The sequence below is a fragment of the Vitis riparia genome, chromosome 18 (assembly GCF_004353265.1).
Source record: "Vitis riparia cultivar Riparia Gloire de Montpellier isolate 1030 chromosome 18, EGFV_Vit.rip_1.0, whole genome shotgun sequence".
NCBI classification, from domain to species: Eukaryota; Viridiplantae; Streptophyta; class Magnoliopsida; order Vitales; family Vitaceae; genus Vitis; species Vitis riparia.
Genome location: NC_048448.1, coordinates 37,647,394 through 37,674,258, shown reverse-complemented (window position 1 = coordinate 37,674,258; position 26,865 = coordinate 37,647,394). Strand labels below are relative to the sequence as shown.

The window sequence follows — 26,865 nt, the reverse complement described above, 5'->3', positions numbered from 1 at the left end:
GAAACCAATCCTATAAATTTTTGTTTTTTCATTGTCAACTAGAAACCGATTATATATATATATATTCATGCGCTGTTGGAAAACTTTTTAAACATGCTATAGAATCCATGATAATGATGGTTGGAAATTTGGAAGTTTTTTTTTGTTTATATAATTTATAGCTCTCTCTCATCACATGTGCTTTACAATTTGCAGATATGAGTCGAAGCATATCAAAAAAATCACTGATAACATATTCAATACATTGAATTGTAAACAATTTGATGTTGGCTCTAAGTTAGTTGGTAGGGATTCTCATGTGAAAGAAATAAATTTACGAATGCATTTGGAATTAGATGATGTTCCTATTATTGGGATATGTGGAATTGGCAGAATAGGTAAGACAACCATCACCAAAGTTGTATATAACCAATTTTTTTTATCAATTTGAGCATATGAGCTTTCTTGAAAATGTTAGAAAGATTTTCAAAAATCAAGGGTTACTTCATTCACAAAATCAATTTCTTTGTGATATCCTAGAGGTGGGAGAAAATAAATATGTAAGTGTAATTTGCCAAGGATCTAATATGATAAAAAACATTCTCCAATCTAAAAGAGTTTTTATTGTTTTAGATAATGATGATGATTCAGATCAATTGGAATCCTTAGTTGGAAACCATGACTGGCTTGGAAAAGGAAGTAAGGTCATCATAACAACTAGAAACAAGCATTTGCTAACAGTGCAAAGAGTAGATGAGTTATATGAGGTTGAGAAATTAAATTTTGAAGATGGTTATGAGCTCTTTAATTGGCATGGCTTTAGACAAAATCTTCCCAAACAAGATTTTAGAGATCTCTCATACGATGGAGTGTGTTACTATCAAGGCCTTCCATTAGCTTTGAAAATTCTAGGTTATCTTCTGATTGATAAGACGAGACCTCAATGGCAAAGTGAATTGCAAAAATTGAAAAGAGAGGCAAACAAGAAAATTCACAATATCCTCAAACAAAGTTTTCATGGGTTAGACCCCACACAAAAGGATATATTGCTTAATATTGCTTGTGTTTTTAAAGGTGAAGATAAAGATTTTGTTTTAAGAATATTGGATGGTTGTAATTTTTATGTAGAAAGAGGACTAAAAGATCTTAGTGATAAGTGTCTTATAACCATTCTAGACAATCGGATAAATATGCATGATTTGATACAACAAATGGGTTGGGAAATTGTTCGTGGAAAGTTTCCTAATGAGCCTAGCAGATGGAGTAGATTGTGGGATTCTGAAGATATTAGACGTGCATCTACAACTAGTCAAGTAAAAACCAAGTTCTTTTATGGGAATATATGAGTTGTAATAATATCATTTTTGTGTTTTATCTCTATTGTTTTTTGTCGTATCCTTTGCTCTTATTTTTCAGGCAATGAAAAAAACGGAGGCAATATTCCTGGACTTGTCAAGATAAAAACAAATGCAATTGAATACAAAAGTTTTTACAAAGATGAATAAACTTAGATTGCTTAAAGTTTATTGGAGGAAGCATTATGGTTTTATGAGAAAAGACTATAAATTGATCCTTCCTGAAAATTTTGAATTTCCTTCATACGAGTTACGATATCTTTACTTGGAAGGATACTCTTTGAAATCTTTGCCATCAAATTTCAAAGGTGAGAACCTTGTGGAAATCAAATTGCCAAATAACAGTATAAGACAACTTTGGCAAGGAAATAAGGTATAATTACGTTTAGTATGTTATCATTGTCATTGTTTAGTATGTTATCATTGTCATTGTTTTGCCTATATTATTTTATAGAATTTTATTTATTAAAACAATGGTTTTTTTTTTTTACAGTGTCTTGGAAAGTTAAAGGTCTTACTTATCGGATTCCAAGCAGCTCATTGAAATACCAAACTTCTCAAATATATCAAATTTAGAACAACTAATTCTTAATAACTGTAGCAGTTTGGATAAGATTGACTCATCTATTGAAGTGCTGAAGAACCTTAATGTTCTAGAGTTGAGTTGGTGCGAAAAGCTTACAGGTTTGCCAGGTAGCATGCAGTATTTGGACTCTCTTGAAACTCTTAATTTAGAGGGTTGCTCAAACTTGGAGGAATTCCCGGAGGTTAGATGGAGTTGTAGGAAAGGCTTAAAGAAAATATTTTTGGATGGTACTCCTATTAAAGGATTGCCCTTCTCAATAGATGATCTTACCTTAGTTCAGACATTATCCATGGCTTACTGCAAAAATTTGAGGAGTCTTCCCAGCAGCATTTGTAGTTTGAAATCCCTTCAAGAACTCATTCTCCATGGCTGTTCAAACCTAGAGACTTTTCCAGAAATCACAGAAGACATGGCAAATTTAAAAAGCCTTGCTTTATCAGAAACAGGTATAAATCATTCAACCTCTAAAATAGCTCGAATCGCTGGTTGTGGGTGGCTCAAGACTAGAGAAATTTCCCGAGAACCTGGAGAGTATAGAAAGATCCTTAACACTTCTAAATCTTCGCAATAGCAATCTGATGGATGGAGCAATCCCCAATGATGTATGGTGCCTATCCTTGCTGGAACATTTAAATCTGAGAGGAAACAATTTTCGTCACTTACCTTCTGGAATAACTCAACTTTGTAAGCTGAGATTCCTAAAAATCAGTCACTGCAAGATGCTTGAAGGTATTCCAGAGCTTCCATTAAGTCTAAAATTTATAGAAGCACATGATTGCCCCAGCCTGGAAAGTTTATCAAGTCCATCGAGTCTACTATGGTCTTCTCTTCTCCAATGGTAAAGTCAGCAAAATTTCAGGTATGATTCGTATTTAATAAGCATATCAAACTTTTTTATGCAGACACCGGATTTACATGTTACTGTTAATTCTGCAGGATCAAGAAGGGTCTGCAAAGTAGGCAGGAATTATGATTTCCGCAAGGAGTGGAATTCCAGGATGGGTATTGCATCAGAAAATAGAAAGAGAAGTGAGAACAGAGCTTCCTATGAATTGGTATAAGGATAACCACTTCTTGGGATTGGTTTTGTTCTGTCTTTATCAAGATAATGGCACTGATCCATATTTAACCTGTGATTTGAGATTGCTTGATGATGATGATTCATATGAAGTTGTGTCGTGTTGGGTTTCCTTGCCAAAGTGAATATTATCATGATTGTAATGGTGGTGTATCAGATGAATTGTGGGTGACATATTATCCTAAGATTTCTATTCCAGAAAATGTTATATTTATATAAATATATATATTGTTGGTTAAAAATAAAGTGTAAGAAGAGTTACACTTTTGAAGTGTGAATTAAACACATGATTAAGTTTTGAAATGTTACAAAACTTGAAAGGTTAAGGAAGACAATGAGTCTTCTCATCTTTGTAACTTTACAAAACTTAAGAGGTATTTACACATATGATTAAGTTTTGAAATGTTACAAAACTTGAAAGGTTAAGGAAGACAATGAGTCTTCTCATCTTTGTAACTTTACAAAGCTTAAGAGGTTAAGTGTAAGAGAGTTACACATTTGAGATTAAATCATGTTTAATGTGTGAATTAAACATATGATTTAATTTTTGAATGTTACAAAGATGAAGAGATTGAGGAAGACAATGAGTCTTCTCATCTTTGTAACTTTACAAAACTTAAGAGGTTAAGTGTAAGAGAGTTACACATTTGAGATTAAATCATGTTTAATGTGTGAATTAAACATATGATTTAATTTTTGAATGTTACAAAGATGAAGAGATTGAGGAAGACAATGGGTTTTTTCTCATCCTTGTAACCTTTTTTCAACCCTAAGAGTGCTATATATATATGACTTTTCTTCTTTTGAAATCTTATGCAGAAAAGTGAAAAGGCTTGATCAATCCCAAGACTATTTCCATTAGTTCCCTAAAGATTTCTAGAGGTGGGAGGAAATAGAGTCTTTGGACAAAGTTCCAAGAACTTGTTTGAGCCTTTTTTGTGTTCTTCTTCTTGTTGTTCTTATTTTGTATCTTTGAGAGTTTCATTGTATCAAAGTGAGTGTCTGAGATTGTTTCTTTTCTCCATTGTATCCAATTTTCGTCAACAATCAAAGACTCTAATCACAATGGAAGGAGAGACTATCAAGATTATGAACCAAGACCTTGTGAGGTTGGATCGTTTTGATGGTTCCAACTTCACTAGGTGGCAAGACAAGGTGAGATTCCTTCTCACAGCACTCAAGATTTTCTACATCCTTGATCCTACCTTGGCACCGTTACCGGAACCAAAGGAAAATGACACACCTCAAGTGGTGGCGGCAAGGAAGAAGAGGGAGGATGATGAGCTCATATGTAGGGGTCATATTTTGAACGCCTTATCCGATAGGCTATATGATCTCTACACCAACACCAATTTCGCGAGGGAGATTTGGGAGGCTCTTGAAAACAAGTACAAAGCCGAGGAAGAAGGTACCAAAAAGTTTCTTATTTCTCAATACATAAATTTCAAATTTTTTGATGAAAAGCCTCTCTTACCACAAATTCATGAGTTGCAAGTAATTGTGAATAAGTTGAAAGTTCTCAAAATTGAATTTCCGGAGGCCTTCCAAGTTGGTGCTATTGTGGCTAAATTACCATCAAGTTGGAAAGGTTACCGGAAGAGGATTCTCCACAAGAGCGAAGATTACTCCTTGGAGGAGATTCAAAAACATCTTCACATTGAGGAAGAATCGAGATCAAGAGACAAAATGGTGGAAGAGTCCAATGGTGGGACTAACAAAGCCAATGCGGTTTCAAAGGCCAATCATCCTAGAGGTAAAAATAACAACGTCAAAAGGAATTCCGGAAATTATATGAGCCCCAAGAAAAATCAAGAGCAATTTAAGGTCAAGAAAGGTCCTTGTTTTGTGTGTGGAAAACCCGGGCATTATGCTAGGGAGTGTAGGTTCCGAAAGGACCAAAAAGGGGCTGTGGTGAATGCAATTGATGAGGAGATCATTGCAACACTAAGCGAAGTGTGCGTTGTCCAAGGAAAGGTGCAAGGATGGTGGTATGATACTTGTGCCACAATTCATGTTACCTATGACAAATCTCTTTTCAAGACCTTTGAAGATGCAAAGGGAGATCAAGAGGTTCAAATGGGCAATGAAGGAAGATCCAAGGTGCTTGGCAAGGGCACTATTGAAGTTGTTTTTACCTCCGGCAAAAAGGTTACCCTTACAAATGTATTGTATGTCCCCGATATGAATAAAAATTTGGTTAGTGGGGATTTGCTTGGCAAACCGGGTATCAAAGCGGTGTTTGAATCCGGTAAGCTAATTTTATCCAAATCGGGGAACTTTGTGGGAAAGGGGTATTCTTGTGATGGGATGATCAAACTTTGTACCAATGACAATATCAATAAAATGGCTTCTACTTCCGCTTATATGTGTGATTCAAATTCTTTATTTTTGTGGCATAATAGACTTGCACATGTTGGTTTAAGCACTATTAAAAGGATTGTGAAATGTGGTTTGATTACTTGTGATACCAAGAAATTTGAAAAGTGTGAAATATGTGTTAAATCAAAGATGATTAAAAAGCCTTTTCATAGTGTTGAAAGATCATCTAATTTGCTTGATTTAATATATAGTGATCTTTGTGAACTTAATGGCATGTTAACAAGAGGTGGAAATAGGTATTTTCTTACATTCATAGATGATTGTTCTAGATTTACCTATGTGTTTTTGTTGAAAAACAAAAGTGAAACTTTCAATGCCTTTAAAGTTTACAAAGCCGAAGTTGAAAATCAACTAGGAAAAAATATTAAGGTGCTTAGAAGTGATAGAGGTGGTGAATATTTCTCTAGTGAATTCAATTCTTTTTGTGAAGAATATGGCATAATACATGAGTGCACCGCACCCTATACACCTCAACACAATGGCATAGCGGAGAGAAAGAATAGAACATTCTTGGAAATGGTTAATGCTATGTTATTGCATGCTAAATTGAATTTCAATTTGTGGGGTGAAGCTTTATTGACTGCTTGCCATATTTTGAATAGAATTCCTATGAAGAAAAATGAGATATCTCCATATGAGTTATGGAAAGGAAGGAAGCCTAATATAGGTTACTTCAAAGTGTGGGGGTGTCTTGCTTATTGCAAGAAAACGGATCCAAATAAAACAAAATTGGGTCCAAGAGCCATTAAGTGTGCATTTGTAGGCTATGCCTCAAATAGCAAAGCTTATAGGCTATTAGACTTGGAGTCTAATGTGATAATTGAATCAAGAGAAGTAGAGTTCTTTGAGAATTTGTTGAGTGATAGCAATTCTCAAGTGCCTACTAGTGTTGGAGAGTCTCAAGAGGAGACACCTTCAAAGGTTGTTGAGCAACCCATTGTGCCTCGGAAAAGCCAAAGAGCTAGAAAAGAGAAAGTGTTGGGATCGGATGAGATTGATTCTCAAAGAATTTCCTTTTACTTAGTAGAAGGAAATAGAGAAGATATTATAAGAAAAATTCCTATAGTACTTCAAATAGAGGAGGATCCCAAAACATACAAAGAAGCTATGGCTTCTAGAGATGTTGCTTTTTGGAAAGAGGCCATCAATGATGAAATGGATTCAATTATGTCCAACCAAACATGGGAATTGGTAGACCTTCCACTAGGATCTAAACCAATAGGGTGCAAGTGGGTATTTCGAAGGAAATATCACACTGATGGTATGATTCAAACCTTTAAGGCTAGATTAGTAGCTAAGGGGTTTAAACAAGAGAAGGTATTGATTATTTTGATACCTATGCGCCGGTGGCTAGAACAACATCGATTAGGATATTGTTTGCTTTGGCATCAATTCATAATCTATTTGTTCATCAAATGGATGTCAAAACGGCATTCTTGAATGGGGATCTCAATGAGGAGGTCTACATGGAACAACCGGAAGGTTTTGTTCTACTAGGGAATGAAAACAAAGTGTGTAAGCTTGTCAAATCATTATATGGTTTAAAACAAGCTCCCAAACAATGGCACGAAAAATTTGATCATGCTATTCTTTCGGATGGATTTAGACACAACAATGCGGACAAGTGCTTATATTCTAAGACTTGTGATGACTATATGGTCATAGTGTGTCTATATGTGGATGACATGTTAATCTTGAGTGATGACATGAAAGGAATAATAGAAACGAAAAGGTTTCTATCCTCAACCTTCAAGATGAAAGATCTTGGAGAAGTTGATACTATATTGGGTATCAAAGTGAAAAGAAATAGTGGGGGTTATGCTTTGAACCAAACCCACTATATTGAGAAAGTAGTTAGCAAATTTAGTCATCTCAAGATTAAAAATGCTAATACTCCATTTGATTCAAGTATAAAACTTGAAAAGAATGATGGTAGATCGGTGGCTCAACTTGAGTATGCAAGTGCAATTGGAAGTCTTATGTATGCTGCTCAGTGTACTAGGGCTGACATTTCATTTGCAGTTAGTAAACTAAGTAGGTTTACTAGCAATCCAAGCGTGGAACATTGGAAAGCTATTGGTAGAGTTCTTGGTTACCTAAAGAATACCAAAGAACTAAGCCTCCAATATTCAAAGTTTCCTGCTATACTTGAAGGGTATTCAGATGCAAGCTGGATATCGAGTGTGGGAGATAATTTATCTACCACAGGTTGGGTGTTTACACTTGGTGGTTGGGCTGTCTCTTGGGGATCCAAGAAACAGACTTGTATATCACACTCAACCATGGAGGCAGAGTTTATAGCTCTAGCTGCAACTGGAAAAGAAGCTGAGTGGCTTAGGGATCTCATGATGGACATCCATTTTACTGCAAATAATGTGTCAACAGTGTCGATACATTGTGACAGTCAAGCCACTCTAGCTCGTGCGTACAGTGGAGTGTACAATGGGAAGTCTAGACATATAAGCATTAGACATGATTATGTGAGACAATTGATTCAAAATGGAATCATCTCAATCTCATTTATGAGGTCAAGTGGAAACTTGGCGGATCCTTTTACTAAACCTCTTACAAGAGATTTAGTAAGGATAACATCTAGAGGGATGGGACTAAAACTCCTTAAATAAAACTCACCAATGATGGTAACCCAACTTAATACTAAGAAATGACTAGTCTTAAGTTCAATGGGTAAAACAAGTCATTGATAAGTGGGTTGTGGCAGCATTAGAACATGTGAGTTCCATCCGTGATGATTAATGCTGGTTGTTACCGTTGGAGGGTTAAGCTTAAAGCTTTTAATGAAATTCAGTCTATGTGTGACAAGCATCTTAAAGGTAACAAGGATGCTGGAAGAATTTCACCTATGTGAACTTAGGGGTGGTGCCGCCTCTCATGAGAGTTAGAGTTTCTTTCAAGAAAGTTCATGAATGGATTGAGCACATGGCCATAAAAGTGCTAAGCAAGAAAATAATGGGCACTCGTGTGGTTAGTGGAAGTGTGTGTGTTGTTACCGGTTTCGTTACAAGGAATAACTGGTTCAATGCTACAAGCAACCTGGGATTTCAACGGAGCTTTGTGACAATTACACTAAGGTAAAATTCAAATCGAAAGATATTTTATTTTATGCATTTTCACTGTTAAGGTTATAAGGGTTGATGTTTATTTTTAACCAAGTGGGGGATTGTTATATTTATATAAATATATATATTGTTGGTTAAAAATAAAGTGTAAGAAGAGTTACACTTTTGAAGTGTGAATTAAACACATGATTAAGTTTTGAAATGTTACAAAACTTGAAAGGTTAAGGAAGACAATGAGTCTTCTCATCTTTGTAACTTTACAAAACTTAAGAGGTATTTACGCATATGATTAAGTTTTGAAATGTTACAAAACTTGAAAGGTTAAGGAAGACAATGAGTCTTCTCATCTTTGTAACTTTACAAAGCTTAAGAGGTTAAGTGTAAGAGAGTTACACATTTGAGATTAAATCATGTTTAATGTGTGAATTAAACATATGATTTAATTTTTGAATGTTACAAAGATGAAGAGATTGAGGAAGACAATGAGTCTTCTCATCTTTGTAACTTTACAAAACTTAAGAGGTTAAGTGTAAGAGAGTTACACATTTGAGATTAAATCATGTTTAATGTGTGAATTAAACATATGATTTAATTTTTGAATGTTACAAAGATGAAGAGATTGAGGAAGACAATGGGTTTTTTCTCATCCTTGTAACCTTTTTTCAACCCTAAGAGTGCTATATATATATGACTTTTCTTCTTTTGAAATCTTATGCAGAAAAGTGAAAAGGCTTGATCAATCCCAAGACTATTTCCATTAGTTCCCTAAAGATTTCTAGAGGTGGGAGGAAATAGAGTCTTTGGACAAAGTTCCAAGAACTTGTTTGAGCCTTTTTTGTGTTCTTCTTCTTGTTGTTCTTATTTTGTATCTTTGAGAGTTTCATTGTATCAAAGTGAGTGTGTGAGATTGTTTCTTTTCTCCATTGTATCCAATTTTTTTCAACAGAAAAGTACCATTCCAATCAGTTCAAGCACGTTCAGGCTTCATTTTGTGCTCACACTGTTGGTGATATCAAAAGTTGCGGGATCCATCTTATATACTCTCAAGATCATCAACAGAAAAATACCGCATTACTAGATTTTCCTGCCACTCAAGATGATGATCTTCCCGACAATTTTCAGGACAATACTGAATCGATAGCAGAAGATTCAAATGGTAATGTTGAGAGAAGCCGTGATGATGTAGAACAAAACCAAGCAGAGGAACCACCCCATAAAAGATTGAGAACATCCATAGTTAACTCCTTCACTCAAGCTGTCATGAAAATTTTTCCATAAGTTATCTTCCTTTCTGTTCTTAGTTACTAGAACATACCAAGTTCTTCAAATTTAAAAATGGGAAGTTCCAATAGGTACACCACAAAGGTAAATATTTCCATTTTATATAGTTTGAATGTCACAAAGTGATTCGAAGGGGTTGAAGTTCTTTACCATATCTTTTTCTTATTTTTCTTATTTATTTTATCGTAAGATTGATATAAAAATATTTTAAAGGACTAAGGCCAACTAAATTAGAAACTCAAAGGCTAAAGATATACATTTTTTTTTTTTTTTTTTTTTTTGCTTTCTTCTATTTTATTATTATTTTTTAAATATTTTTGGAACCTATTTTTAGAAACTCATATTTGAAATGTGTTATTAAACTCAAAAAGAAAAGCATATATAATTTAAAATGCAAATTTGGAATATATTTAGGTTATATTTAGGTTATGTTTGTTTCCTACAAAGTATTAAAAAAAGAAAAAAAAAATTAAGGAAAATGATTTTCTTGGTTTGGTTATTCTGTGAAAAATATAAAAAAAATAAAATATAATTAATTAAAATTTATATATTTTTAAATTATTTAATCTTTATGTTAAAGAGTTAAAATAAATTATTGACTTTAAATATAATTTTTATTTTCCTTCTACTTTCCTTTTCTATTTTCATTTCTAGAAACTAAACATAGCATTAGAATTAGGTATATATCAATCTCCACCCACTAATCTTAGTTAAAATTTAGATGATTGATCTTGCTCAATCAAAACTTTTATCTATAAAGATTTTGTATTAGTAGTTAACAACCATGACATAATTATTAAATTTCTTAGCATTGCTTTATAATTTAAATATGTTTTAATATATGACTTATATGATCTAATAAATATCAATTAATTCATACTCAATTTGCTCTTATCTTTATCCACCATTAGGATAAAAAAAATGTGGGATCATGATTATGATCAAAGTTTTTAAAGACGAAAGCATAAGGCGAGGCGTTTTTGTGTTCGTGAGGCGAGGCGTAAGCCTCGGGACGTTGAGGCATAAGCTTTTTGAGCCTCACATTATATAATTAATTAATATTTTTAAATATATAAAATAAAATAGCATAAATAAAAACATGAAAACAATTCATTAGAATCGTAAAAAAAAAAAAAAAAAAAAAAAAAAAAAAAAAAAAAAAAAAAAAAAAAAAAAAACATACTAGTTCCTTACTTTCACAAAAAACCATAACAAAGTCATAAAATAGATTATAGATTCAACTATACTAATAGTTTCAAACTTTAACAAAAAGTCATAACTAAGTCATGAAATAGAAAATAGAGTCAACCATAATAATAGTTCTAAACTTTTACAAAAAATCCATAACTAAGTCATGAAATAACAACTAGAGTCAATTGTTTCAACTTAAATCCTCATCTCCAAGGTCATCATCATCCTCATCCAATGTATCAATAGTAGGAAAATGTCCACTATCATGTATCCCCATTTCATGTAAATCTTCATCTTCATCTTCATCAATTGGTGTCAAATTCAACTCCTTCTCTTTGCCTTTGCCTCCACTTGTACCTAGCATAAAGAATTAATTAAGTGTAAATATTATAAGTTTTTTTATTAAATTTAATCAAATTTATGACTTCAATTTTTTACTACTTACTTGGTACTTCATTATGTTTCCTTTTGTAGGAATGTAAAGAAACCATGTGATCCGATGATGCTTCAGTCTCTTGGGAGTTGGATGACATAGCTCTAATAGCATAAACACTGAATAACTCATTATCTTGAAGCCAACAAAGATCAAGAGGGAGGAGGGGATCTTCTTTCTCCGAAATCCATTCATCATCCGAATCAATCTCCTCTACCAAAATCGAATCAACATTTTGTTTCCTTTGTAGACTTCACTATCTCAATCTAGTGTTGTACCTTACATACACTAGAGCATTCAACCTTTGATGTTCAAGTCTATTTCTTTTTTTTGTATGGATCTACAAATAATAAAAGAAACAAATTTATGTGTTAAAATGAAATAAGGTTCTCTAACATTGAAATAGAAATATATGTATAAAAATTAACAAAAATAGAAATATTACTGACTCAAATGTGCTCCAATTTCTTTCACAACCCGAAGCACTACAAGTAAGGCTAAGGACTCGAATAGCAAACTTTTGCAACTCCAGTGTTGAACCCCCAAAACACATCCACCAACTTGTAGGACTTCTTAATGTTCGAGAATCAATTGCAATACGACTCCCAAATTCACCCATTGCTTGGTCATACGAGTCCAACTGAATGTCAGCTTTTAAACGTTCTTGATAATCCAACATCCTATCCATGCATTCAAATAATCCCTTCCTCACCTCATCAGCATTAGAGAACTTATCTCCATACCGCAATTGAGGATTAAGATAATAACCCGCTGCATGTAAAGGTCGATGAAGTTGCGGAGTCCATCTTGCATCAATTTTTCTCCAAATTGGGCCATATTTCCTCTCCACACCCCGACAATTAAATGCAATCTTCTCCTTGGTTGAATCCATCAACTCATAAATATAACCCATGGCTGGTATTTCCTCTGAATCAACCTCTCTCAAGACACTAACTAATGGAACAGTGGTCTTTATGCAAAAAGCAACATGAGGCCAAAAATTTGGATCAAACAACACTGTACTTCGAGTTTTCACACCTTCTACCTTTTTAGCCCATGTGCTTGAACACCATTTTTCTGAGGAGAACATTGCTATAAGAGCTTACTTTTGCTTATAAAGACTTTGGAGAGTAAGAAATGCAGTAGCAAATCGTGTAATTGTTGGACGAAGAAGTTCATGATTTTTTGTAAATGTTCTCATCAAGCTAAGAACCCAAGTATGCCCATATATGAACTTTACTACTTGCCTAGCTCGAGAAAGTGTAGTAGCATGAACATTTAACTTTCCAATATCCTCCAACATCAAATCAATACAATGAGTAGCACAAGGAGTCCACCACAATTTTCTCCTTTTTTCCATAAGCCTCATTCCAACATTCACATAATTAGAGGCATTATCAGTGATGACTTGCACAACATTGTCCTCTCCAATTTCTTCAACCACTTCATCAAAATATTTGAACATCAATTCCCCATTTTTTATTGTATCAGAAGCATCAATTGATTTCATAAACCAAGCGCCAGCAAGACTATTCACCAAAAAATTGATAAGACACCTACTCTTTCCATCTGTCCAACCATCTAACATAATTGAACATCCATATTGTTTCCAAGATTTTTTGTGATCTTCCATAATGATACTTAGGTCATTCACCTCTTCTTTAAGAATCCATGTCCTCAATTCATGCATAGATGGAGGCTTAAACCCGGCCCCAAAATTTGCAACAGCATCTATCATAGGAAACCAATAAGGATCATTCACAGTGTTGAATGAGAGACCTTTTGAATACATAAACCTACCAATTTTTATGCACACTTCCTTTCTTCTTGCTTCCACTTTGAATTCAAAGTACTTTGTCCAGGTTGTGAAGTGGTAAATTTATCCATGGGTCCCCTAGGAATAGGTTCCCCACTCCCACTTACACTCTCACTCCCACTCCCTAATGTCCTTATTGTTTTAGACAAGGCACTCTCATGCATTAAAGTTGGATCCATACCAATTTCTTGGAGCAATTCATTTCTTTTCATTTTTTCATCTTTAAAATTGGTCAATGTCTCTTTGCATTCTAATCTAGCATCTTCACTAACTTTGTTGCATGATTTCATACTATAATGAGTTCCGGCTAAGTGATGCTTGAGTCTATTCACCCCTCCCGTGCATCTTTGATTGCAAAATTTACATCTTAAATATTGTTCCCCGACAACTTCAATAACATACTTCCACACAAAATCTTTTCTTGAATTTTTCGAATCGGAGGAACTCATTCTAAAAAAAACACCAATAATAATATTCAAATTTCTATATAATAATATAATTGACTAAAAAATAATAACAAGACATAATTGAGAGGAATTTAAAATGAAATACAAGATTTAATTCTTTTAAATTAAAAAAAAAAACCAATATTTTTTTAGAGGAATTTAAAAATTATACATATAAATTTTAATTGGAATTTAATAATGAAATAAAGAAAATTTGGGTGAAAATTAAAATTAAACCAGAAATAAAAAAATACTTTTAAGCACCCAATTTACCGAAATATTTAGAAAAAAAAATGGATGAAGGGAGCTTACTGGCTTATGGCGGAGACTATAGCATGGTCAAAATTGGTTGAGAGCTTGGTCAAATGATTTAAATATATATAGTTATATGCATATATATTGGATGAAGAGGCATTTGATTAAAAAAAAAAATTGATGAAGAGGGAGACTAACCGACTGCCAAAAGAGAGACCAGCCTCTCTGTCGACTCTCTCAACTACCATGGAAGATGGAGAAAAAGATGAAGAGATGAAGCCGAGAGGGGGAAGCATGGGAGACGCGAGTTCGCGACATACCTGGAAATGAACGAAAGGGATTGCCGCCGAAGAAGATGCTCTGCAATTGGTCGCCGCCTGAGGTTGAGCTCTCCGTCGCCGCTTCAGGTAGGGTTTCCTTTTGGAGTTTTTCTCCCAATTTCTGTTTGCCTTCAATCAGGACTCGGGTTTTGCTTTAAGGATTAGTTAGGGTTTTTTTTTTCCATTCATGGCCACATCAGCTCCTACAAGGCGTGCGCCTTCTTCTCGAAGCGTAAAAGGTGTGATCAAAGCGCGCCTCAGACACGCCTCACTGGAAAAGGTGTACGTCTTTCAGGTGTTGCGTTTTTTTATTTACACGTCAAGGCGTTTTTGGCCCGCCTCGCCCTAAGGCGCGCTTCAAGGCGCGCCTGAGATACGCCTTTGAAAACTTTGATTATGATATATGCTCATTGAATCTTGGATGATCATTGGTCAAGGGTAGAAGATGCTAATATTAAAAGCTACTACAATGACGCAAGTTCTAGTGGAATTGGAATTGGAATCGAAAGTGGAAGCGATAGCTGCTATGAGGAACAAAAGGACTCATCAATTAATGACACTTCGCTTAAATTCAAGCACTTACTACTACATTCACAATAGCATCACACAAGTTGGTTTTGATTTGCATGCATCTTCCGACCATAGAGAATTTTGCATGTTTCAAGTCATTCACAAGCTGTGCCAAGAATGTCTCCAAACGGTATCCTCAAAAGATTCATGGGTATGTCAACTTCCCTTCTTTAAGTTTCAATGACAAAGGGATTAAAGTAGTATAATTTATTTATGTATTTTCATTACCAAATCTTTCTTTTTTGAACTTTTTTTATATTTCTTTTTAGATTAAAACACATGCTTGCTACAAAAACCTTACTCATGTCACCAAATTTCTTTCCCTAGCCACCCCTTATGACATCTTAGATTTTTAGATAGGAATTTTTATTGATTTTTGAAAAAATACATAAATAAATAAAATAGTTTAAAAAATAATTAAATTAAAAATAATTAGAAAAATTAAATAACCTCAAAATTATACAAACAAGCTAGAAAATTAAGTTTAACTAATTTCGGAATGTACTAGAAGTGATGTCACACTTAAGTTGGGCACTACAAAACAATGGAAGTATACCTGAAATTTTGGTAGCAACAAGGTATTTGGTTACATCCTAATATAGATAAAGGTAGTTACATCAACTTATATTTGAACAGGAAATATAAAAGTAGGAAAATATAAATAAAATCATTTCTCTTCATTTTCCTTAGGGTTCTTCGTTCTCTTCCTCTCTCTCCTCCTCCTTCTCTTTCTTTGAAAATATATCTAAAAAAAATGATGTAGAAGTTGGGTACAAACATCAAAGAGTAGAAATTCTTATCTCTACTTAAAGGAGACAATAGAAGTAAATAATCTCATATTATATTTTTTCTTCTTCTATTTTTTTCTTCTTCTTTACCTATTCCTTAGGAAGTGTTGTTAGAGATTAGGTTTTTGTATGAGTGAAATTTTTTAATATTTTTAAACCATTTTTCTTACTTTTTGGTGCCAAGAAAATGGAGGAAAATATTTTATTTTAAGTTTGATTCACATATAAATTATTAGGAAGTAAATAAAAATGATATCCTATGGTGTTGCTACTAAGGGGTATTTAGTGATACCTTTCAACCCATAATACATTAGAAAGACCCAAATCAAGCTCAAACAATCTAATATAATAAATTGATTTGGGTTTATGAAGGTAACTTCATGGAAAAAAAAAAAAGATTTCCCGAGAATGAGGAATACCCTCTTTTTTTCTTTTTTAATATTCTTACTAGTTACCGATTTTATTTTTGGGACTATTTGAGAAAGTATTAAAATCATAATTATTTTTACCAAACAGTAGACTTGATAATGAGTCTAAACACCGTTCAAGTCTTATTAAATTTGAATCATATTTTCCCCATGAGAAAATTTTGAAAAGATTGGGAAACACGAGGGAATGGTTCACAAAGACAATTTAGATTAATCATGTTTCTCAAAATTTTTGTGATTAGATTTGAAGAATATTATGCTCCAATTTTTTTTTATATAATATTAGACTCCATAAGGAATCTAACCTATAAATTTCACCTCATTTAGACTTTGATTACTTAGTATGAAAAATTACAAAGCAACTGACAAGAAAAAATAATGATTCAATAGGTTTCTTAAAATTTTGGAATATTTTGACCAAGTATCATGATTCTTAATTATTTTTATATGTTATTGAACTCGGAAAGGAAACTATAGAGTTTAATTTCATATGATTCCAAATTTATTTTCATAGGAAAATAATTAAGTAAACCTTAATGTATTTTTAGTTGGGTACGATGACATAGTTTTTATTCAATTTATTTAACTCCTTTATTTAATCTTAAAATGATCAAACCAATTATCTCCTATTTAATTTATTATTTTTATATTTAAAATTAATATATATATATATATATATATATATATATATATATATATATATATATATATATATATATATATATAAATTAATTAAAATAAAATTATTGTAAATAAATTAATTTTAATTATCTTATTACACCTTTTATATAATAATTAAATATAAGATAAATATAAATTTATAAATAAAATAAAAAAATTAAATATATATATTTTTTTATGTTATTCAATATATCCAAACTAAATATATTATCATTTAATTTTAATGTATTTTCAAACTAAATATATTATCGTTTATTTTAATGTATCTTAAAACTTCTATCTGTGAGTTATTGTTTCGCTTCTTCTATTATTTTTTTAAAAAAAATTCTTAATATATTAATAAGTTTAGATTAATTTTTGTGATCCTAATACTATCCCTAATATAGATGTTTTCAATTATAATGCAATTAACATTATTTTACTTTTTTACAAAATAAATAAATATAATATTATCAAATTACCCGTTAATCCTTATCGCATGGTATAAAGAGAGTTTAACTCTTTTCACTAATCCAAATTTGCTTTCTCACCATAGTGATTGGAATTGCTTTTATTTTTGAAAGTGTTTTTAAAAATAATTTTAAATATTAATTTTTGAAAAATATGTTTAAAATTTATTTTGTGATATTTTTATTGAATAAAAATATATTTAATAATTTGAAATGTTATTATCTTATTTCTAAAAATAATTTTTATGATTTTATTTTAATTTTAATTATTTTTTTCATTTAAAAAATAACTATAAACGAAAACAATTAAAATATAAAACATGGTATTTTTTCCTCTTCTTTTTTTTTTTTTTTTTTTTTTTGAAAATTGAAGACAGTAGTTCATAGGTCTCTGGTGTCCTTTGTTCTCCACAATGACACTCTCGTTTCTCTCTGTAGCTTTGTAGAATTTTCGTTCAAATCCTGAATTTGCAGAAGAATCCAACCACGTTTCTCTCTTTCTCTTCAGGTTTCTCAGGAAACTTGGAAAGTGAGGAGAATCGATGTGCATTTGCAATATCAAACGGTACATTTCTCTCCATTTAGCTTTGCCTCTCTACAGTATAACTTGATTGGGTGAGTGATCCGAATTTTTTAGTGATGTTTTTTCTGTCGGAATGGCGCAGATGTCGGGACGAACCCGTGAAAAATCTCTGTCGGAGAGCAGGTGCGCATTACCGCCATTCATGCAATCGAAAATGACGTTGTCGCAGGTTCTCTCTGTAGCTTAAGGCTGTGAGTGTGATTTGGAAAATAGTGATTTTCGAATTTTGATTTATTTGGCCTTTTTTTTTTCCAATTTTATGATTTGCTGCAATTTTGTGACTCTTCCTTCAATTTTATGAGTTACTGCAATTGTGTGTTTGGGTTTTTAATTATGTGATTTAGATTTTAGGCAAATGGAAAGTTGTGAATTCTGAGTTCTTTTCTCTCTCTTTTTCCCTTCTTGAATCGTAAAGAATAGCTAGAATGTTGTTCCTGACTTCAGTGACCTATTAATTAGGGGCATCCTCTCTATGAACATAGGGTCTGGCAATATCAAATAGGCAAAATCCTTGATTTGATTAAAAAAAAAAAAAAGAAAAGAAAAAATTGCAAATAAGGAGTATTATCCACATGATAGTGTTAAGTTGTTCAAATTGCAGACTACAATGGATTAGCATAAGGACATTGAAGCTTATTCAACAAGAAAGAGTACCCGACCTGTTTGCCCACTCATTGAGGAAAGCTGATTCAAATTGCAAACTAAAAAGATGGAAGTGCACGTAGTCTTATATATACCAATCAGCCTTTTTCTGCAATATTACTTACTATAATATGGTGTGGAGACAACAGATGGAAAATTACAAGAACAATAGGTTTAATTCCCAAGTTTACTTCTTAAATTTTTTGGGTTTTGTACGTTAAACATTTCTGATGTTAAAATAAGGGTCTCTTTGCTGTTTGTTTTGAGTTGCAGCATTGGATCAGTACTCACAAACTTAGCATGGATGTCAGAGACTGTGAATTGGTATTTTCTTACCTATTCCACCTTTTCCTTTTTAATGAAAAATGAAACTTCAATGTAGCAATGGACTCTGTAGCTAGCTGAAGGTGATAAACTCCAGAGAACTGGATATTGTCTATTGAAAATTGTCCATTCTATATCACCTGTTTGGGTTCTCTTGCACATATTGTCTTGTGTTCTTTTTAAATGCTTGAATTAAAGAGCGAGGCTGAAGAATAATATTTCATTCTTCACTGAATACTAGTCAACAAGTATTTTAAAAGTGACAAGCTAATTGGATCTCATGTTGTTTTTATGTTAAATGTAATCCAGAATTTCCTTTGGATATTTTGCTTCCTCTGAAGTTAAATTATTAATAACAAATTCCTCTGATTTTGATGTTATTTAGACTGCTGTTCCATCAAATAATATCATAACCCACTTACCGTATTCTTTTATAGAACCATTGGAGATTTATACTTTCCCTATAATTTGGATTCAATCTAATGTCTGCCTAATTGGCTCTTGAAATAAATATGATCATTTAGGTATTTACAGTGCATTATCTTTTTGTTGCTCTTTCATAACAATTGAGTTCTTGCTTTTTACTGAAGAAGTTCCTTTAACTTGCTGACTAGAATTTCACACAGGTCAAGGATAAAACTGTTGAGTCAATAGGTGATACTGAAGGTATGACCTCTAGACTTCTTTAATATGTATTTCTTCTGTATTTCTTAATTTAAAATGGCCTTTGCAATCAAATATTTCTGTAAGGTTTTATAGCCATAGTTGACGGGGCATCTGATCTTTAATTTTGGGATGCATTTGCTAAAGCAGTTAGTGGTTTCTATTGCCAAGAGGAGACTTGATTCATGCATGCACATATTACTTGGAAAAAGGGAATTACCTGCATTGACCTTACCCTTTTAACTCATCAAAAGGACCTTTCCCTTTTGACCTGCTATATGTTGCACTCATCCCAAACTTTCAAGATTTTTAAAAACGAAGAAAGAGCTTAAAGCACCATATATTTATTTTTCTGCATGCATATCATATCCAAACTTGCTAGAGGGAGGACATGAGAGAACCTATTCCAACATACAAGACCATTTTATATATCTTTCTTCATTGAGCAAAACACTGCAGTGAAAATCCGGATCGTCCAATCATATTAATTTTAATGAATAGATATTCATGTGGTCCAAATTGCAAACTAGGACATTCTAGTGTTGCTTTTACAAATGTGCATGCACAGTATGTACCTATGACTTTTTCCCTATAAGTATTATTTTAAATGGGTGTGTAACTGTAGCCTAAGCTTAAGACAATGGAAAAAAATGAATATGGAAGAGGAACACAAAGCTGTCTTATTGATAAAGCTGGAGAAGCTGAGTATTTGCACTCTCTGCAGGGCCAAATTGAGAAAGCTAACATAAATGCATTTAGCTACTTGACTAGATAGATGTTTATAGAATTGACTTGGACAGATGTTTACAGAATTGAGAAAAAGGCAAACTAGCTGGGTTCCTAGTAACAAAGATCTTGACTAGACAAATGTTTATAGAAGTGATCCAGCATTGTGCTTTATAATGACTGAAAAACCATTACTGAGAAACAACAAAAATTGAAATAGCTTAGCATTGCGCTTTGCAGTGATTGAAAAATCATGACTATGATCAATGAAAATCGAATAGTAAGCTATATCAAGTATAAATTCATTGATTTCTCCAAATTTATATGTTCATATTGCAAAAGACAGTTGTGCACACATGTTAATTTGTCTTTTCCATATGGAAAATGTCCCACTGATCCATGGATGCCTCTTCTTATTTTCAATGTATTTTTCACATGCTTGAATGTCTTTGTAGAGCTAAACACAAGGTAGAATTGGATCTTTGTGCATAAAAAAATGCCGATCAGTTCCATGATCTTGGACTTCTCCAAAGGGCTGGAAGAAAACTAGCACTAGTAGTTTGGAATCCATTACATGAACATATGGAGACACTGAATGAGTAAATGTTTTACTCAGATGCTCAACACTAATAGATGCTCAACAAGCATGAAAGAATTGATAGACAATTGGAGTAACTTGTATATTGTTTCCATGAAAACTATGTTAGGCTTGGTAATGCCCTTATCTGATGCTATACATATGCTGATTGAAATAGTGCATACATACAATTACCTTTCCGTTGTTATTTGGTTTTTAACTCTAATACTTGAGGCTGAAATATATTAGATGTGCTAACTTTTATGATTCATCACAGAAAAAATATCATATGAGAGTGTACACACATCAAAGCACAGATTACCTCCTGGAAGTTAGACATTTCATTTTAGGTGCCTTATAGTCTGAGGAATGATGTAAAAAGTATTTCACTATGCACAACTTGTAATTTTATACACAAGTTTAGATATATATATATTCTTCTTATATCAGGTATTCAGATTTAGGCTTTTACAATATATATGAAATCTACATGCATCAAAACATGAAAAAGGAAAAAATGTAGTATAAAGGGGAAAACAGATCACTTGATCCCGAGAGTCAGTAGAGCTGCTGAGATATTAAGAGCCTCGTAACCCTCCTCCACAAAGGCAATGTTCGGACTATCTTGTGGGATCATGTCCTCCCTTTGAAACTCTCTTCATTGCGAAGAAGCTTCTCACTGCCATACTCCACTAAACCTCTGAGAATGATGGTCTTGTGCAGGCCAACAAGCAGATCTTCATAATCTGTATCCCCTTTTTCCCCAACAAACACCACCATTTTAGAAAGGTCAATTCCCCATCTAACTGAAAGATACCTGCAGAAGACATAAATGCAAAGAGTCATTAGTGTTTTTTATGTGTGCCATATGTATGGGAAAAAGATCTTACCTTAGTGCTTGGGCCCTTGATGCAAATAAGGGTACCACATTCAACCTTGATGTAGCATGCGTATAGACAAGGTTGCAACGGAAGCCTCTCATCCGCATCCTTTGGCGCAAGTCATCAATTCTCCGAGTCTGCCATTCATTTATTTAAATAGGATCAAGCAGTGCATACTAGCCTCTACAAAAATTTTCATAGGAAATGGTTAGCAACAATCTTACCTTAGCTCCTGGTTTCACTCCATAAGAGTAGCACCTAGTACTACACACACCTGCATACTCCACAATGTCATCCTCAGCCCCCCCTTCTCCCCGAGCAAGCCTCGTCACTACTGATCTAACATTCTCACCAGGCCACCGATACTCCACGTGGGCTTCATACTCCAAATCAGCTATCAAATCCCTCCATGGATAGTAAATTTCACTCCCACTATTGCAAACCAATGCATCGATTTCTTCTAAGTTCACTTGGCAACACCTTAACTTCTCTAATATCTCCTGTAAACTCAAACCGGTCAACAATACAAATCCTATTCGGTTTAAACCAGAGCTTGTAGATTTCATCACATTTTTTATAATTGCTGGTAATCTCTCAGTGCAATCTCCATTGCTATCATAACAATCTGCTGCTATTACAAATAGCCCTTGCCTTCTTCCTGAATGATAGCTAACACTAGAATTGCCATTAGAGGAAGCCATGCGGGTTAGAGCTTCAATGAGTTCTTTCTGTCTAGTTGCTACATCAAGCTCTCCATTAAGCTTGAAGTCTCCATCAACAGAAAACTTTAGAGAAAGGTCTTCTAAATCCCTTAGGGAGTCGCTCATGGGTTCTTCAATACTAGGTATGATCCCAAGATGGGTGTTGGGGTGCCGGTTCCGGCAATGCTCAACATGGGACAAGTAGTTACGACAGTGTTCCGGCCATGAAAACCGGTGGATGTTCTTTAGCCCATTTTTACGGCACTCAAACCATAAGTTCTTATCAGCAAGGAGCTTTAGAAGGGCATCTGCTATGCCTTTCTGGTCATGTGGGTCAACAAGGAGGCCATTGTTGAGTGCCTGGTAGATTAGAGTCCCTTGTTAGATAAAACAAATAGGTATGTAGAAGAAAACTAGTGAAGGTCCAATATATAAATTCTAATGACCATGGGTCAGGATCTAAACAAGCAAAATCCACAGGGTTGCTAGCCCAATAATTACCTATACTAGTCTAAAATTTACCTTGATAATATCCACAGGCCCACCGTTTTTTGTAGCAACAACAGGTAAACCATAAGCAGCTGCCTGTAAGGCAATAAATAGATTAGAATAGCAATCAGGAATTCATTATTATTCTTCTGTTAGAAAACTTTATATAGGTCAGAATGTTGTAGATTCATTATTATTTAAGCTAATAGGCTGCGAAGAAACTCAAGCTGTACCTCTATAAGTGTGAGACCAAATGGCTCCACAAGAGCAGGGTTGATAAAAACTCCCTTCAAAAGAAACCCGCCACAGAAGTGTTACTGTTAGGAGTTTGTATATCACAATGAAAAGACAAAACAAGAAGGTTAAGGCATGGAAAACCATAAGTAGGAACCTAAGCGATGATATGTGGGTAAAAAGCTAGAATGTTATGGCTTCTGATCTTCTCCCTTTTTGGGGTGCAATGGGTGATGCACTCCTCTGTGAAAGAAACCTCCTGGGTTGGCATGGTTCTTTGTGGGCAAGAAAGGGAGAAGCTTGGAGAGCTGCCCCCTCTGCCTAATGTGGACCATTTGGAAAGAAAGGAATAGAAGGGCTTTCGACGGTATTGAGAGGAACGATCAAGATATTAAATCCATTTTTTGTACACTTTTGTGAATTGGGTTAGGGTATACATAGAGGAACACACATTGTCTTTGATTTCGTTGACTGGCTAGCCACCAAGTAAGGGTCAGGCTTGTCCTTTTGTTTTTTGCTGATTTGTACTTGGTATACTACGTGTATACCCTTACTTTAGCCTTTTGGCTCTTAATGAATTCTCTTTACCTATCAAAAAAAAAATGTGGGTCTTGCTATTGACACAAAAAAGCTTAACCAAGCCATTTACACATAGAGATGATGGACCTTAGTTTTTCCGTTATCTTCTCCATCAATTCATATTATAAACTTTTAGCTAACCATTACCAACATCAATTGTTTGGATCGTAGTAGCTCTATTTTGGATCCTAGTCATCACAAAGTAAACCAGGGCCCACTACTGTTCTATCATAGTTCTCAGTGTGTTGAATGTTCCACAGGGGTTATGAAATTCACCTTGGTTTTAGCAGCCAACCTATATATCTCAGGAACTTCAGACTGTTTGTGATGCTTGGGATAGGCCACTTGACCATACAAGTCATACTTGTCTATGAACTTGAGTGCTGTTGTAAGAACAACTGAGCTGCTGTTTGACATTTCTTCTATGTCATCTCTGTTACCTAGAATCAAAGTCTGCAGAAACAAGACGAAATCAACAAGAAATTCAGCTCAGAATGAATGTTAAAATTGTATTTATTTTATGTTCGGATAATGAGAAAAGGCTTAGAAGTGAAACTTTTTACCAAGTTGGCTAGCTCTCGGAGCTGTCGACACTCTCCAAAAGCCTTGAGCAGAGTGGTGACATTTTTCTTAGGATCTGGCCGGGACAGTGCAAGTATCATGGGCTTGTGTGGATTTGTGAAAAACCGCATAATCTGCATCATACTCAATTGAATAATTTCTCTTCCAGTTCAAGGGATTAACAACAGAGGATGCAAAATAAAAAAAATAAAAAATAAATACAACTAAAAGAATGTCTACCTCAGACCAGATTGGAGGTAGATGCCTTTTGTTTTGAGTTTTGTCAGAGCCGATTAAGGACTTGAGGTCACTGTCACCTTCTGAATCTTGGATTTTAACATAGCTGAAGTCCATCCCCGGTGGAATAACCTAATTCCAGGAAGGTTCGTACCATTTGGTTTAGTTAGTTAAGCTATGGTTCTGAAGGGTTATCCAATTTTAGTAAAGCGATGCCATTTTAGAGCTCGTTTTTCTCTACCTTAGGCACAACTAGGTGCAGTTGGTTTTGTTATTTTAGGTCATTGTTGTGAGCATAAGAAGTAAAGAGAATGTCCATACCACCATCCTAGGCATGTTCCTTCCAAAGCAACTCACTCCTCGACGTCTCCTAACCCGAAGCTTCCTCTCCAACTTGAGATCAAACCCATCATACAGTCCCCATTGCTCTTCAATCTCTTGCCTTGTGCTAGTCACCACCATTTCAGCTGCATCCAACCCCAGCTCCTCAGCCTCAATTCTCCTCATTATCTTGTAAGTTGAATTTATGTCCTCCCTGGATAGCCTCCCTTGTTTGAGTAATTGCTCAAATTTGTTCCTACCCAATGAATGTCCAGTTAGCACCATTGGCACATTCAAGGCCCCAGACAAGTGTGCTGCTACCTCCCCAGCATCAGCATAGTGACCATGAATGACATAAGGCCATATCGGCTTCCCTGCATCCACTTGTTCACCCAAAGCTCTTGCCATGTTGACAATGTGGCCTAGAGCCCCATCCACAAATTCAGGTATGTATGGCCATAGTGACTCTTTTGGTATGTACCTACATCAAAGTTCTTCTCATTAAGCCCATGTTTTCACCTTGTAATTACTCTAAAATCACAATGAAAACAATGCCAATATTGATGATATAGTTACCTATCACGAGGACCACACGGGATCCGGATAATATACGCTCCACAACTGCCCCCACCATCTGAGGGGCATGACAACATCTCAATGGGCTCACCATAGCTTGAGTCAACCTCTGTTGAGGTGATTTGTCTAGTGAGGAGGTCCACCCGATACACTCCCTTCGTATTTGCCAGAGCCCTTGCTAGTTCTACAACATACTTCACCTGGAAATTTCAACAAGACACCAAAGTTAGATTCATTTTTAGGCTCCAAACTGAGATAATTTAAACACCCTCTGGACTCAATTTGCGTGAGATTGGCCTTGAGTTATGTGAAATAAAGCTTTAGTTATTTCTATGTCACAGAAAAGGACTCTTATACAACTTACTTGACCACCTGTATCTGAATCTCTTCCAAGTTCCATGTTTTCTCCACGTACTAACCCATGAATACTACACAAACAATAAACGTTATTTCTCAAAATCACATCATATTCAAAACTTTTGGCATTGTACGAGTATAGAGAGTATCTCATTTATATCACCATCATGATTCACATTCCATTTTGGTGATTATGCTTATGACAAAATACTGTGTAATTTACCTGATTAAGATAATATATAAGTGTCTGGACTTGTCATCATCTGACCATATATGCATATCGGAATTGATTCTGGTCATTTGCTCCTTGACTGGTTCTATTTGGTTGGCATCTCCTTTCTCCTTTTCCCCTTCAGAGAGCTCTGAAAGGTCATCAGCAGCATCATGGCGACCTTGCTCCCGCTCAAGACGCCGCTTTGTAAGCCTCTGTGCATCATCCCATGCAATCTACAAAACATAATACGTACTTCTTAATTCAAAAAGTACATAATTTAGAACTAAACTTATAGACACACAAATACAGAAGATTAATGTGGAGGCACTATAGCTCTTTAATACCAAAAGGGGTGATTGTTTTAGAATGAAAAATGGTGCGTGTAAGACTTTGTGGTCCTATGTTTTGTCAAGTTTTGAAGCAGCCCAGACCAATGGCCTGTTAACATTCAATTTCATTTGGTTCATGGCCCGGCTCATGCTCAACTCTGACAAATTCTAGGACAGTGAAGCACCTAGAGAGCTTGAGACAAACCTTGTCAGAGACAAGGATTTTGCTAAATTTTCTATAGGGCTATGCCCAACTGTGGGCCCAAATTCACCAATTGAAGCCTTTTTTTTTCGATAATTCAATGAAATTTTGAAGCTAAATATTTATATATCGTGATTGGTCAGATATTTCTTAATATAAAGAGCAAATGGTAAGAAGTGTGGAAGGGGGACCTGCTTCTTTTTGCGAGCAAGATGCCAAATGCGCCAGCACATATTCTCAAGCCTGTTGCTCCTATCACGTGAGTTCCTTGTTGCTATCACCTGTCATTCACAAGTTATTTCCTTTCATTTCTCCTTTTAATTAAAACTTCTTAATAACATCAAAATCCACCCCCCACCCCAAACCAAAAAAGAAGAAAAAAATCCTGGATGATACAACTCCCATCTCTATTATTGATGTTTCTTTCCCTTCCTTGTCAATTTTCCATGAGTCCATGTTCAAACACATTTTGTTATGAAATTTGTGCTATAAAGCATAACCCTAAATCACAATTTGTTTATTTAGAATCTTTCTACTGCCAAAACTTAGAATAGGTA

General features: G+C 34.3%; 2 protein-coding genes and 1 pseudogene across 3 annotated transcripts; 2 read left to right on the top strand and 1 right to left on the bottom strand.

The window, feature by feature from the left end:
* The first annotated feature begins 319 nt into the window (after positions 1 to 319).
* On the top strand, positions 320 to 1,325 carry LOC117905831 (annotated as a pseudogene).
* Positions 1,326 to 4,064: 2,739 nt separating this feature from the next.
* Positions 4,065 to 9,198, top strand: LOC117906394. Of its 2 annotated transcripts, none has more exons than XM_034819400.1 (2): positions 4,065 to 4,406; positions 9,173 to 9,198. In XM_034819400.1, exons 1-2 carry the CDS (start codon positions 4,088 to 4,090, stop codon positions 9,178 to 9,180), a joined length of 327 nt encoding a protein of 108 aa, XP_034675291.1. In that variant the 5' UTR covers positions 4,065 to 4,087; the 3' UTR covers positions 9,181 to 9,198. The 2 variants fall into 2 exon arrangements, with proteins under 2 accessions (XP_034675291.1, XP_034675290.1); XM_034819399.1 differs by lacking the exon at positions 9,173 to 9,198 and adding an exon at positions 8,209 to 8,548.
* Positions 9,199 to 21,019: 11,821 nt separating this feature from the next.
* LOC117905325 (probable sucrose-phosphate synthase 4) lies at positions 21,020 to 26,638 on the bottom strand. The gene is made up of 13 exons (XM_034818235.1): positions 26,500 to 26,638; positions 25,787 to 26,010; positions 25,571 to 25,634; positions 25,207 to 25,406; positions 24,631 to 25,111; positions 24,313 to 24,441; positions 24,075 to 24,206; positions 23,788 to 23,964; positions 22,932 to 22,985; positions 22,732 to 22,794; positions 21,733 to 22,569; positions 21,518 to 21,645; positions 21,020 to 21,444 (listed from the first exon to the last, which is right to left on the bottom strand). The coding sequence occupies exons 1-13, from the start codon at positions 26,539 to 26,541 to the stop codon at positions 21,261 to 21,263; spliced, it is 2,715 nt and encodes a 904-aa protein (XP_034674126.1). The 5' UTR covers positions 26,542 to 26,638; the 3' UTR covers positions 21,020 to 21,260.
* Positions 26,639 to 26,865: the final 227 nt, after the last annotated feature.

Excerpts from the sequence above, each read along its gene's own strand:
- LOC117906394 (XM_034819399.1), top strand. The coding sequence starts at position 4,088 with ATGAACCAAGACCTTGTGAGGTTGGATCGTTTTGATGGTTCCAACTTC. Across the intron at positions 4,407-8,208 it reads GTACAAAGCCGAGGAAGAAG|GTAACAAGGATGCTGGAAGA; the intron begins GTACCAAAAAGT and ends AGCATCTTAAAG.
- LOC117905325 (XM_034818235.1), bottom strand. The coding sequence starts at position 26,541 with ATGTGCTGGCGCATTTGGCATCTTGCTCGCAAAAAGAAGCAG. Across the intron at positions 25,112-25,206 it reads CCGTGTGGTCCTCGTGATAG|GTACATACCAAAAGAGTCAC; the intron begins GTAACTATATCA and ends ACTTTGATGTAG. Across the intron at positions 21,646-21,732 it reads GAGTGAAACCAGGAGCTAAG|ACTCGGAGAATTGATGACTT; the intron begins GTAAGATTGTTG and ends AATGAATGGCAG.